The sequence below is a fragment of the Malus domestica genome, chromosome 12 (assembly GCF_042453785.1).
Source record: "Malus domestica chromosome 12, GDT2T_hap1".
Lineage (NCBI taxonomy): Eukaryota > Viridiplantae > Streptophyta > Magnoliopsida > Rosales > Rosaceae > Malus > Malus domestica.
This window is the reverse complement of record NC_091672.1, coordinates 5,816,484-5,830,545: the sequence shown is the minus strand read 5'-3', so window position 1 is coordinate 5,830,545 and position 14,062 is coordinate 5,816,484. Positions and strand designations below refer to the sequence as shown.

Here is a 14,062-nt window from a genome sequence, read left to right as displayed (position 1 = left end):
CTGTGGAACACAATGTTTTACCATTTTAAGACAAATATACCCCATGTCTTTTTCAAAAATTACACCTTCGTTCCGTCCCGTTCCGTTCCGTTCCGTTCCGTCCCGTCCCGTCCCGTCCCGTCCCGTTCCGTCCCGTCTACGTACCAAACGCACCCAAAGGAACAAATACACCAAACAAATATAAACACACGCTCAAAAAATGAATAAATAAATAAATAAACAAAAACAAAAACAAAAACTAGAGAGAGAGACCAAAGCCAAGGCCAAGGTCGTAGAGAGAGATTCATACGGTATTAAAGAACAGAGCCATAGCCACCTCTCTTCTCTCTCTTCTCCCCTCTCTCTCTCCCTCTCTCCTTCTCTCTCAATTCAGGAAATGAAGTTGGAGCCAAACAAGATTACTTTCACTTCCTCTTTAAAACCCTAATTATCGACCCCCTCCCTCTCTCTCTTTCTTTCTCAAGAAACCCAATCTTCTCTCTCCACAATCTTCGATCCCTCTCCGCCAATCGATCCACTTCAATCACTTCTCAAACGCAGAGGAAGAAGAAGACCCTTTCTTTCCCTCTTCGCCTTCACCGGAACCCCACAATTTCCCAATCCAAACCTCTCGATCTGCGGCGCTCGATTTCGGCGACTGATTTTTCTTTAGGGTTTTTGGGTTCTCGGGTCCGTCAAGGCTGGCGGGGATTCGGGTCAAGTAAATGGCGGATACGCCTGGTATCCGCCGCCGTCGTTCGTGTGTATTCTCTCGATTGGGTAGGATAGGATTACGTTGCTGTCAAGATTTTTCTGCTGCCTAGAGTGAGAAGCGAAAACAAAGCATGCTGAGCGTGCTACGCGTGCACCTCCCTTCGGACATTCCCATTGTAGGCTGCGAGCTCACGCCATACGTGCTTCTGCGCCGGCCTGACAAGGATGTCACGACAGACGATGTGCCAGAGTCGGCCCCTCTTGATGGCCACTTCTTGAGGTACAAGTGGTAAGTGACAATTTCCCCAATCAATTTCAGTTTGTTTTTGTCATTTCTTATTTGCTTAATTTGGTTTTCGGGTTCTTTTCAGTTTTTGGTATTGTGGGGGCTTTGAGCTTTGTTTGGGCTTCTGGGTTGGTTTGTTGGTATTGTTGTTACATGGGTTTTCTCAAAGATTGTAGCTTTATTTTCGTCTATAGGGAAAAGGTTATAGGTGTGTTGAATTTTAGTGTAATGTGTTTGTGTAATGTATCTTTTGGTGTATGTTTTAAAATCATAACATCTTTTGGTCATTTTGTGTATTTGTAGTTCTACATTCACCACTGTTTAATTATGTTCTTGAATTTGAATTCTGTGTAGTTTTTTGTCCACTGGTGCAGTATTATTGTACTAATTTCCTTGAATTGCGTAATTGAATTAGAAAAATTTAATGTTCTCAATAGCATCATTTACTTCAAATGAAAGGTGAATTATTTGTCCCTGACTCAAAGCTCAATTGAAACATTGCAACCAGGCCAAATTGGGTTACGAGCTAGACTTTACAAGTCTAGAATAGTTTGTTATAGCAATAATTAATAGGAGAGTGATGAATGCTGCAACAAATGTAGCAGTGCTAAATGTCAAATTATTGAGACCGGTTTGGAAATCCAGGTTGCATTACTACCTTTTTTGTTGCTAATACACGTGTTTGGAGCACATATCTGCCCAATGGTATGTAATAAAAAAAATATTTAAACCTTTTATTCTGCTTCTGAGCTTGGGGTGAAAACTAGTTGCCAGGTTGGGGCTTATAGCTCCAATTATAGATATCCTCCACGGGTATAACGCTTGCCTTGCACCTACGACCAGAATTTGAATTTTCCCATTCTTTTATTCTCAAGAAAAGAAAGAAAGAAAACCTGACTACGGAATTTTGACTGACTTTTAGTTATCTATCCGTATTTCCTTCTGGGTTTATTTTTTCAATAATAGCCAGTTTTTGTAGGTCCCATTAGAGAACTAACCTGTTTTGGGCTACGTTGGGCTGAGTCACAATCAAGATCAAGTTAAGATGTGGGCTGAGATTGGGGTTTATATGTTCAAGATCTCAATCCACATCTTGACTCATATATTGATCACCATTTTGGTGTTCAAGTCCAAAGCAGGTTAATCTTCTGAGTTTGTTGAAAAAGGGATAGTTTTCCAGTGGGCCAATGCGATGGGTTATTTTACGAAGGAATCCTTGTTTTGTTTTCCACTTGACCTAAATTCTTATTCAACGGTTGTGCTGTTTTGTGTTATAGTTGTGTCATGTGTCAGGGGACAAACTAACCTTTTTTTTTTTTCTTTTCGGGTCATTGTGGGGATAAACAATGTTGCCTACTTCTTTAAGGTTCATGTTATGCACTAAATGATGAGATTCTATCATTCAATGACAAAATATTGATTGCTTAATTAATTTATATGATGGTGGTTGATTGGACCAGCATATTTCACTTGCTTATCAAGCTTATATTTTGTACGGTTTTTAATTGACATGCAATTAATGAATTGAGGTCCGTCATTAAGTGACAATATTAGGTATTATTTACACCTGATAAGCTCATAGTGCAAGTATTGACAAGTGTGACACCCTTTCTTTCTTATACTAAAATTGATGATAATTAGTATTTAGTCTCGGATTTCATATACCTATGTCACTTGAGTGCATGTTTGTGTGCTTTTTTTTGGGTGGTGGTGTGTGTGTGTGTGTTTTTTTTTGGTGGGGGGGGGGGGGGGGAGTGCTTTAGTGCAGCAAATTTGGTTAGTTAGAGGATGTTGACAAATTTTTTTCCTTCTTAAGTGCTTAAATGACCCCTTCCATCTGTGGAGTGAGGGAAGTTAGGGGACTAGTGAATTCAGCACGCTGATTGATCTTGAAGCTTCAAGATGGACTGAATATTTTATTTTATTTAATGTCAGCTTCTGTGATTTATGTTCGCCCATTCTTGATCTTGATTGCAGGTATCGTATACAAAGTGATAAAAAAGTTGCTATCTGTAGTGTACATCCATCTGAGCAAGCCACATTGCAGTGTCTAGGTTGTGTTAAGGCCAAAATACCTGTTTCAAAAAGTTACCATTGTTCACCTAAGTGCTTCTCGGACGCGTGGCAGCATCACCGTGTTTTGCATGATCGTGCTGCTAGTGCTGTAAATGAAAATGGAAATGAGGAAGAAGAGGTGTTTGGACGCTTCAATAGCTCTGGATCTGGAGTTCTTAACACTAGCTTATCTGGTTCCGTGTCAAGCACGAGTTTGACAAATGGTTCAGCACCTTTATATCCTGCAGCTGTTACACAAAGGAGTGGTGGTGAAACATGGTTTGAAGTGGGCCGCTCTAAAACATATACACCAACAGCTGATGATATTGGGCATGTTCTAAAGTTTGAGTGTGTTGTGGTTGATGCTGAATCAAAAGTACCTGTGGGACATGTCAATACCATATTAACTTCCCGTGTCATTCCAGCACCTTCTCCAAGTCCACGCCGTCTGGTTCCTGTCAATGGAGTTGACGTGATGGGGCATTTAGATTCAGATGGCCGTATTTCTTCTTCTGGAACTTTTACTGTGCTTTCATACAACATTTTGTCTGATGTGTATGCCACCAGTGAATCATACAGTTACTGCCCTTCATGGGCACTTTCTTGGCCATACCGCAGACAAAATTTGCTGCGGGAAATTGTTGGTTATCGCGCAGATATTGTTTGTCTCCAGGAGGTACACATTCACGCTTTATTAGTTCTCTTACGATGATATTGATAATTAGAGCATTATGAGAATGTCTTGGTATGCTCAAGCCAAATTTTTTTATTGAATTCATGAAGATCAGGTTATAATTAAGGTTTGATATACTGGCAAATGACACTTAAGAAAGTGGCGACAATTTTAAAGAACAATGACAAATGTTGCTTTAATTTCTAGCCATATTTGAAGGTATACCTGTCAACTAAATATTTGGAAGCATTGAATGCTACATGTCATAAAGAACTCATTCATTTCAGTGTAAGTTATGAAATAACTATGCATTTTGTGTTATATGAACTGATCATTGTCCCTTTCAGGTTCAAAGTGATCATTTCGAGGAATTTTTTGCCCCCGAGCTGGACAAACATGGTTATCAAGCACTATACAAGAGAAAAACAAATGAGGTCTCTTAGCTCATCCTTTATACATATTATGGCTTGAATGAACTTCATGTGCGTTATGCTCATGGTTTTTTAAATTATTTTGGCCTTTAATTTACATTCTCTGGCTTCAGGTTTACAATGGAAACACACAAACAATTGATGGTTGCGCAACATTTTTCCGTAGAGACAGATTTTCACATGTCAAAAAATATGAGGTTAGGAAAGTGCGATATATAACAGTGGATATTTATTTATGTTTTATTTGGTTCTTAGTGTGAAGCAATTTGTGTTTATGCAGGTTGAGTTTAATAAGGCTGCTCAGTCCTTGACTGATGCCATGATTCCAAGTAATCAGAAGAAAAGTGCTTTAAATCGATTAGTTAAGGTGGGCTTGTTATTTATGGATTATTTTGGGTTGAACTTGATCTTTTTGAATTGGTCTTAATCTAAGAAGCTCATACCTGGATCTCAATATGTCTGTAGGATAATGTTGCTCTCATAGTGGTTCTGGAAGCAAAATTCAGCAATCAGGGAGCTGATAATCCTGGGAAACGGCAACTTCTTTGTGTGGTATGACTTATATTTTTTATACTTGTAATATTTGAATGGTCTTGTTGTTGAATTTGTTTGTACTCTTTGGGATTTGTTATCTTTTCAACTGCCCCAATATCAATGCAAGGGCATCTTTCAAGGCATCTGGTAACACGTTTTCTGATGGAATGGAGTACAGGCAAATACACATGTAAATGTCCACCAAGACCTGAAGGATGTCAAACTCTGGCAGGTAACTTGTATTTTTGGTTCTTCCATATACATTAGTGTATTGGTTCAATCAGTTTGAAGTTGGCATTCAATTTTTTGTATTCTTGCGTTTCTTACCAGGTTCATACTCTCTTAAAAGGACTAGAGAAAATAGCTGCCAGTGCAGATATCCCGATGCTGGTGTGTGGGGATTTTAATTCAGTTCCTGGAAGGTCTGTTGATTGTTACTGATGATCTTTAGTTGGATTCTAGAATTTATTACCGGTACGTTGTTTGCTTAAGGTACTGCTGAACTTTGTTGCAGCGCTCCTCATACACTTCTGGCTATGGGAAAGGTAGATCCATTGCATCCGGATTTACAAGTAGATCCTCTTAATATATTGCGCCCTCTCAGCAAGCTGATACATCAGCTGCCACTGGTAATACATGCTTTCTGTTGTATTGGCTTCTTGATCATCTTTTTGTTATTAGTGTTGGGAGTGTGGAATATGCATATTTTTGGGTGCTGAATTACTAATCCAACTCACAGGTTAGTGCATATTCATCATTTGCAAGATTGGGGGTTGGTCTTGGGATGGAGCAGCAGAGAAGGAGGATGGATCCCACCACAAATGAGCCGTTATTTACAAATTGCACTAGAGATTTCATTGGTACCCTAGATTACATATTCTACACTGGTAAGTTTATGGATTACAAGTTTGTTTGATATGTTCATTTTGATGCCTCACTTTGTTAGAACATTATTCATAAAAGGTAACGTGTGGTTGCAGCTGACTCCTTAACAGTGGAGTCCTTGTTGGAGCTCTTGGATGAGGAAAGCTTAAGGAAAGACACGGCTCTTCCTTCTCCAGAGTGGTCATCAGATCACATTGCACTTTTAGCCGAGTTTCGCTGCAAGCCTAGAATTAGACGTTGACACATTCAGGTAGTTATTCAAGTCTTTGTTGTTATATATGCCTGTATGTATATGGTCTTGTTTGAAATTCTTGTTTGTTGGGCTTCATTTGTTTTCGTTTCTATCTTTTTCTGTTTTCATTTATGAGTAGTTTTCTCAGAGATCAATTTAGGAAGATTTTTGGCATTTAAAAAGGAGGAGGGGGAGAGATCAGATACATTAATGAAGTACAGCCAATGTAATTATGTATGGCGGTATCACTAATTAAATTTGATGGGGTGACATCTGCTTAGTTGATTCAGGGCTAAAAGTAACACTTTCTACTTCAAAGAAACCTCTCAATTTGAATTATCAAACATAGTCATTTCTTGTGTTGGTATGAAAGAATGATTGCATAAATGTGCGCCGACTTATGTGGTTTTTGTGTTGATTGTAACCTCTATGCATGTAGGAGAGAGCTCCGGAGACATCCATGAAAAAGGCTGAGGGAAGCTGTTGGATGAAGTTAAGTTATTTTAAGAATGGTAGATCATGCCCCACAGTTCTTTCCAGGTATCTCCTTGCGGGATCCTTGCTATGATCTGCTTTGTATTATGCCACCGTTGTCTTTATAGAAAAGCTATTATGATCCCTGCTCAATTGCCGATGTCGTTTTTGCCTATAGAATTTTCTAGATGCTCACTGGTTCAGTATATCTGGTCTTAATCCTGTAACTCTAATCCCTGAAAGGCAAGTGGTTAGTAGGCCGGCAATTGTTTGCTCCTTTTCTCTTTTATACCTTGGGGTTCTCCTGTGCTCCTTAGGATCCGGTCACAGCGCCCTCTCCTCTTTTTCTTCCATTTTAATTTTTGGTAAGGAAACACAAAGGATCAGGAATAAGATTTTGATTTTGATTTTTTTTGTTTTTGTTTTTCTTTCGGGTTCCATAAAGTAGCTCATCTTGTTTGCAACTGGACTGCATTTGGTTTTTTCCATTTCGTCACTAGTTTGAGATGAGTTATTGTAGTCCGAAATTCGATTATCGACCTGAATGCTGGATGCCAACTGTTAAGATCAATCCTTACTGGATAAGAATATGTGCATACTTTACACAAATTGATTGAACCGAGATGCCTGTGCCTGTGGTTTATTCGTGTTTTTTATTTATTTATTTATTTTTTTTTTTATCGCTTTTGGAATCGGAGGGGAATATGAATGTTAATCTGGACTTGAATTTTGTTTCTAAAAGAATGGGCACGTTTGCTGGCCCGGTTGTGCGCTCAAAAGTTGATAGATCAGGCATATGATATTTAGACACGCAAAACTGACACAATTAGGCATGGAACTGTAATCAATGCCGTGCCAGCGATAAGCAGAAGCTCCGGCCAATAACGTACACAGCCCCACGGCCTCTATTAATTTACCGGATCAAACTCTCGTCCAACTTTGATTCATCAAATTCGAACGATGCTGCTCGGAAAATCCTAGGTACAAACATAACACAATCACAGTTCATTTGGTTTGTGTTACCCAGACGAACAATATGCACATACAATCACAGTTCATTTGGTTTGTGTTACCCAGACAAACAATATGCGCATACAATCACAGTTCATTAAGCTCAATTAGCGAGACGCAGACCCGTAAAATTCTAAGGTTACGATTCACCGAAGATCAGAGTATAGTCAAGCTGCATGAAATACCGAATGTCTGCACTAACTCTTCCACGGTTCCACCCTCGCATGTCTGTAGATTGACTATCAATGCAATTTCGAAGAGTAATCCTGAAAAACATACAAACTGGCAATCATAAGTCCGAAGGGTTTAAAGATATTCAACCGAAAAGAAACTAATGCAATAGATATTGCGGGGACTTTCGCGAAACATTGGTGAAGCTCGTTCCTAATTCGCCTCAAACTTACAATCTAGGAGAGAATCATTAGCATAAAAAGACTGGAAGATGAAAGGATGAAAGAAAAACGGCAGCTATTTGACCCCCCCCTTCCCAAACTGTGAAAGCTTCATGCTAAGCATTTTCACCAGAATGACTACGTCGGAAGATATATCTGCCTCGGTAATAAATTATAAAACAGACTCAACGGATAACAAAATGTTGGTACATGTAACCATCTAATCGTCTGTCCTTATGTGTGTGTGGCCTTGACAATAAACCTTGCCAAACAGCGGGGAATACGAGCTTTAATAGCTCGATTATTGTTCCTTCCTTTTTAAAGTTCGTATAAGTATACAAATGCATGAAGTAAACCATAGCAACACTTCAGTAAGTTGTTTGCTCATATGGAGTTCAAGAATCAGACTTCCCTTTTAATGGACAGATTGTGATTTCTTATCTGTTAAAAGTCGAGGTTTGTCTGCTCATCAAGGTTACAGCTCAGAGATAGTATACCTTAATGGAAGAATACAGAACCTGTTCATCTGCAAGTTTCCAGAGCATTAGCTGTGCACTTTGAAGCACCGCAACTTTGGAAACATTTGAAGCAATTCATCACGGCTCCGTTTCTACAAGAGAGTATTGATACAGTAGAAAAATTGGTCAAAGATTTAGTAACTAAAAATTGTACCAAATATTAACTAGATCATTACCTTAATTCCAATACATCCATTAACATCAAGAGTCGTAAGTGTGTTTGAGCAGGTCAGTGAAAGGGGCTCCAAGCATTTATCAGTCACCCCAACTATCCCAAATAAGCTGCATTGTTTCATTCATAAGTCAGTAAGATCACTGAAATGCATGCAGGTTTCATTCAACAGCATGGGAACTCCATAGGTTTACTTAAACAAAAAAGTATCAAACAATGTTTCTTTTTCTGTTTCTATGCATGTACTCTTTTGCCATGGTTTCAAAATAAACCGTGATATTTCCTAACTTCAGCTCAATCCAATGTCTTCTTGCTCTCTAAATGGGTTTTAAATAAAGAAATAAAGAAGAAAAACAACAATAGTTACTGCTCTTGCAGACCGGCCAAAAGATTTCAACCCTTGTGATTCCATCCCAGTTGTCAAAGACATTCAAATATAATGTAACGGGATAAGTGACCAGAGTTTGAAATTTCTCAAGTCAAGAATGCACAGGCCAGCATCAAGTAAGTTCTTCAAAAAAATTCTTATCAAGACTTACCTGAGAAATTCAAGCGACGTACAACCCTGCGCAACGGCTATGACCCCCAAATCAGTGACCCGTACACACCTATTAGAAAGTGAAGATTGGTTTTGTAACTGTAGTTAACTTGTCTCCTTTGCTTCATATGCATGTTTAAGAATTCAAATGCTTCAGTTACCAAATTACCATGTCAAATTGAGAGACAAAAGGCTCTTGCATCTAGCTATACAAGACACCCCTTCATCCGATAGATTCTGAAATGTGATTTCCATAATTATTTACCATCAGTTTAGTAAAGTGTTCCAAAAGAGTTACGTCAGCAAAACTAAGTCTAGTTAATGTTACCTGAGCACCGCATAAATCCAAGAATTGAAGATGGGAAAGAAGTGATATTTTCTTGTAAGCTTCATCAGTGAAGCTGAGCAAACAAAACACAGCCAATAAAAATACAGGAAGAAGAACATAGCTCAACTTTATATACAAAGCCGTTATCAAATACCTTGACAGGGCATACAAATTTAGACTATGGAGACAAGGACAACTGTGCAATATCTGCTGCAAGCCAGAATCTGTTAACTTGACACACCTGTGCATAAAAAGTTATAATATGTAAGCGCGGAAGGGAGCTAATGGCTTTTTCATAGGAGAATCAGTTCCACCCCTCCTTTGTGTAGAAGGTAATGTGTATTTTAAAGGAAGGATTCAGAATGTCAGGTTATAACTATACATTTCCACTTTAACCAACTCCACTAGCATCACCATGTCATGTCAACTATCAATTTTCAGATAGGTCATAACCCGGAAACCACACAATTGAAAAATCATTGGTGTGATTCCCTGTTGTGAGTGTCACATAAGCAGATAAAATATTTTAGTTTCTCACAAATGAACTTTTCTCCAGATGATACAATGATTCTCAGCGTTTCCTACCTGGTCAGGTTCAACAACTGTAATTCTGGATAATTCTCAGCAACTAATTGCAAGCTTTTGTCTGAAAGATTCTGCAGTTTCCACATCAAAGTAAACAATTGAAATAAATCCTTCACCAAAAAAATATATATATAAAAACTTAAAAGGTTGCCTAGCCAATATAACATATAATAGTAACCTACACTATCTACTTAAATAAGGGATACATATGAAGCATATCATAACGGACCTACTTCAGGACACTAAAACCCAATCTTTTGCAGAAGATTGAATAGAAACTATACAGACTCTGCATATATGTTTCAAAGTGTATAGTTTGCAATTCACAAAGAAGTAAGCACTGAAAAAGGATGGGACCCAGTGACAAGTACCTTACAGCCACTTAAATTCAGATCAACTACATGCTTGCAGTTTTTCACCAGGTGCATTATACCTATATCTGTTGCCCTGAAATTCAATTCAAGTTCCGAAATTCATTGAAGGAAAACAACATTTCAACTAGATATGAGATTTGAAAGATAAATAAACTTTAAATACCTCACATTCCAATAGATTGAAAACTCCTTCATATTGGGGCAAGAACTGGTTATAGCTTCAATTCCCTTATCAGAGATCTTCTGGCAGCCATTAAGATTCAAAACCTCCAGGTTTTGAAGAGAATCATGACACTGAGGAAATGCATAATTTTCTTTTACACAATCAAAGGTATGCAAAAGCATCTATCTTGAACAATATTGAATACTTCATCAAGTACTCATAGTTCTTTGATACCAGAATTATAATAATTATGTTTAGCTAGCTCGTCCAGATTCCATATTTTGAGGGGAAAATTGAGAATAATAACAGGTGATCTACTGTGTAAGGGATAGAGGTTGTCAAAAGCTAGGTCTGATAAAGTAATTGGTTTTGTTTCCATTCACAATATCATGTAACACAAACATGTCTTGTGCTGTAAGATCCCACAACTCATGAAACCACAAATAACTTAAAATATAAGGACATAAGCTTAGTTGATTCTACAAGTGGAAAATTTAAAATCATGAGGGTTAGCCCAAAAATTAGACTTAATCACAAGCGTGATTAGTCCTAACCCTGTCATGCTTCTCAATGTTCTCATACTTTACAAATACTAACAGTACATTGGTAAACTGTTTTATAGTATGCTTTCTATGTAGCAAGAATGTTCATAAGAGTGCAAGATCCATACATTACTCATTAAACCTATTATAATGCCGTGATGCTGGAAAATAACACCTTCTCTGGTGTTTGTATTAGTTAATATTTTAATGCAAAATGGAGCAAGGCAAAAATTGTTACAATTATTAACCTTCTAATATTCACTAGCGTTATTATTATAATTACAATGTCCTTTCCTCTTACACCAGAAAATCGATATCTTCCTAGTTCTTTGAATATGAATTTTGCCGCAAGCTCTTACTAGAATGAATGTTACCTTACTCTTTACGAGTTCAAGATACTTGTCTTCAATGTCTTGTGAAAATTCAAGGTTTATCTGCTTCACATGCTGATACCTCGCCTTGACACATTGCATCAAGAAACCATATCAATATAGCAATGAATACAATCATCCACTTGAAGCATTTTGTAATACTACAACAAGCAAACTCTACATACCAATCATTTCAAAAATACCATTTATTGCATCATTGAAGAACAATTTTTTATTGAACTTCCAAATTTAACGGAGAAACCAATCATCATTTCTCCCTTCTTAAAACTTGAATTAGGCACAAAATAGCCGCTATTTTGCGCCACATTCGAAGTTATGATCACCTAAACAACATTATTTCGGTATTTTTCACTAACAATTACCCCTACATCATCGAATGCCGGTATCAAACAAATTAGTTTCAATCAAATTTGCTATATCCAAGTTCTAACCAATGAAAGAGCATCCACAAGGCGATTCCCAGCATTATTCATTTCTCGAAGTTCCAGAAGCTGAAACAAGAACCAAAACCCAGTTACCCATGTCACAGAAACACATACAACACACATCACTTAAAAACCCATCTCAAATTTTGAACTTTTAACCAGAAAAACAAAGTATTAAATCGAGAAAAAAGGACAAAACAATACCAGCCAAAGGGAAGGGTAGGAGATGAGAGTTGCGTTGAGCCATGGGCTGACTAGCAAGAGAGAGATGAGGTCCCTCTGAGGCAGTCTTGTGCTAACTATTTTCAGAACTTTGGGAAGCGTTTCTCTGCTCCAAGCCACCTCCTCCCCACCTGCTTCTTCTACTTGTTTCTCTTCCATTTTTTGATCAGAGAGTGTGAATCTGGTTTTGCGTTCGTTGCTTTTTTTTGCCAAAAATGTGTAAATAGGTAGGAAGTTATCGGTATTGGGCTATTGGAAGCGGCCCCACTTCGAGAATTTTTTTCACATAACAATTTATTATTGGACCGGGACGTCATATGATGCGGATCCGTTCTATATAAGTTTCTCTTCTTAACTTACCTCAATATTTCCTTGGTTGAAAAATGAGAACGTTTAACCACGAATTGGTGGTTCAGTGGTAAAAGACAGATTATGAGGCTTCCTTTAAACTAAAAAATGGAGGTCTCGAGTTTGAAACCCGCTGCTGATGTGGAAGCCAGACTTGTGTCTAAAGAAAGGTTGAAATGCCTCCGTAATGAAGGTCATCCATTACAAAAAAGATCTTCCGAGTGGATATATGGAAGTAAGCTATAATGATCCAAATAAATGTGGGTTTATGAACCTATTGAGATTACTCAAGAATTTTGCTATTTCAATTTTGCTATTCCTTGGGAGCAATGTAGCTAAGTTACAAGGAAGCCTTGACCAGGTAGGCAAGATGAAGTCTCTTCGTCTCCTACTCTCAATTGCTGAGGAATCAGAAGGTCTCTGTTACCATTAGATATTCCAAATGCTTTCTTGAATGGGGACTTACAGGAAGAAGTTTACTTCAGCTTCTTCTACCTCCATCTACACTTTAGCTGGCTCTGTATCAATAGAATAATATTAATCTTCATTTATAAACAAGGGATCTTAAATTCGACTCTCATATGTCATAGACTTGCATGATACTCAATGCTGAAATTTTGAACGGAAGGGCATTGGTGAAGTCAACAAGAATGCTTAACGATAATAATAAAATGAAACTACAAAAATTAAGATGATCAAGCAAGTTTTGTTCTTGACAGACACATCCCAAATAATATTATGATTATTCAAGAGATTGTCCATAAATTTGAATGACCTAAAGGTAAAAGGGTTTTTTTAGCTTGGAAAGTGGATTTTGTCTAAAGCATATGACAGGTTGAATTGGTCTTTTCCAAAGCATATGACTACATAGCTTCCTAGTCAGTTCTGTCATAAACTTGATATATTAAATCGTGATTTTCTGTGGGGAAACTCTAGCTCCGTTAGAAAGGTCCATTGGCTTCCTCTTTGGAAGCTGCACATACCACCAAAGTTAAAGGTCTTTGCTTGGTTGGTCACTCAAGATAAAATTCTAACCAATCAACAAAGATTTAAGAGGAAGATTGCATTAGATACTAGTTGTTCCATATGTGGTGGTTTTGTTGAAAATTTATTTCACCTTTTGAGGGACTGCTCTAGCTAGAACTGTTTGAAATGCATTGAAGGTTCCTAGTAATATACTTTCTACTTTCAACTCAGACTTGGAGGGATGGTTTGTTGCTAATATACACTGTAAAACACGCAGTCATGAGGGTCCGAAAGGTGTAATCTTTTCTGGTTTGCGTCTTGGCATATTTGGAAGTGGAGAAATTATATATATTGTCCTTCCTATCAACTTCTCTTTGATCTTGTGAAGGGTATTTTGAAGTATGCTTGGGAGTGGACTGATGCTAATAAGGTCAGTCATTCTAAACCCTGTAGAATTATTGAAAAGTTGACTTGGATTTCTCCAAATGAAGGATGGATGAAATTGAATATTGATGGTTCTCGTTAAGGGCAAAACGGTGTTATGAGTTATGGAGGAGTACTTAGAGATCATCATGGCTCTTGGATTGGGAGCGTTTCAGCTAATATGGGAGTAGGAGAAGTCTTTGAAGCTGAGCTACGGGGTCTCCTTTTGGATTTGAAATGACTTTGGATAAGGGTGCTAGGAGGATAATTGTAGAACTAACTCTACTATTATAGTTTTACTCTTTAAATTTATTGTGCATGATCTGCATCCTTTGGCTTCTTTGTTATACGGGTGTCATCATTTGAGTTCTCAATTTGATCAATGTGATTTAAGCCATAT

At 37.8% G+C, this 14,062-nt stretch overlaps 2 protein-coding genes across 2 annotated transcripts; one reads left to right on the top strand and one right to left on the bottom strand.

Moving 5' to 3' along the window:
• The first annotated feature begins 209 nt into the window (after nucleotides 1–209).
• Nucleotides 210–6,675, top strand: LOC103413578 (carbon catabolite repressor protein 4 homolog 1-like). The gene is made up of 12 exons (XM_029090409.2): nucleotides 210–982; nucleotides 2,957–3,710; nucleotides 4,055–4,141; nucleotides 4,252–4,335; nucleotides 4,419–4,505; nucleotides 4,604–4,690; nucleotides 4,851–4,904; nucleotides 5,003–5,094; nucleotides 5,187–5,301; nucleotides 5,412–5,559; nucleotides 5,653–5,807; nucleotides 6,229–6,675. Exons 1-11 carry the CDS (start codon nucleotides 825–827, stop codon nucleotides 5,796–5,798), a joined length of 1,812 nt encoding a protein of 603 aa, XP_028946242.1. The 5' UTR covers nucleotides 210–824; the 3' UTR covers nucleotides 5,799–5,807; nucleotides 6,229–6,675.
• Nucleotides 6,676–7,175: 500 nt separating this feature from the next.
• Nucleotides 7,176–12,147, bottom strand: LOC103449658 (F-box protein At3g58530-like). The gene is made up of 13 exons (XM_008388987.4): nucleotides 11,908–12,147; nucleotides 11,710–11,769; nucleotides 11,261–11,344; nucleotides 10,345–10,475; nucleotides 10,179–10,254; nucleotides 9,808–9,878; nucleotides 9,377–9,463; nucleotides 9,223–9,295; nucleotides 9,064–9,131; nucleotides 8,896–8,964; nucleotides 8,361–8,466; nucleotides 8,164–8,276; nucleotides 7,176–7,540 (listed from the first exon to the last, which is right to left on the bottom strand). Exons 1-12 carry the CDS (start codon nucleotides 12,082–12,084, stop codon nucleotides 8,211–8,213), a joined length of 1,068 nt encoding a protein of 355 aa, XP_008387209.2. The 5' UTR covers nucleotides 12,085–12,147; the 3' UTR covers nucleotides 7,176–7,540; nucleotides 8,164–8,210.
• Nucleotides 12,148–14,062: the final 1,915 nt, after the last annotated feature.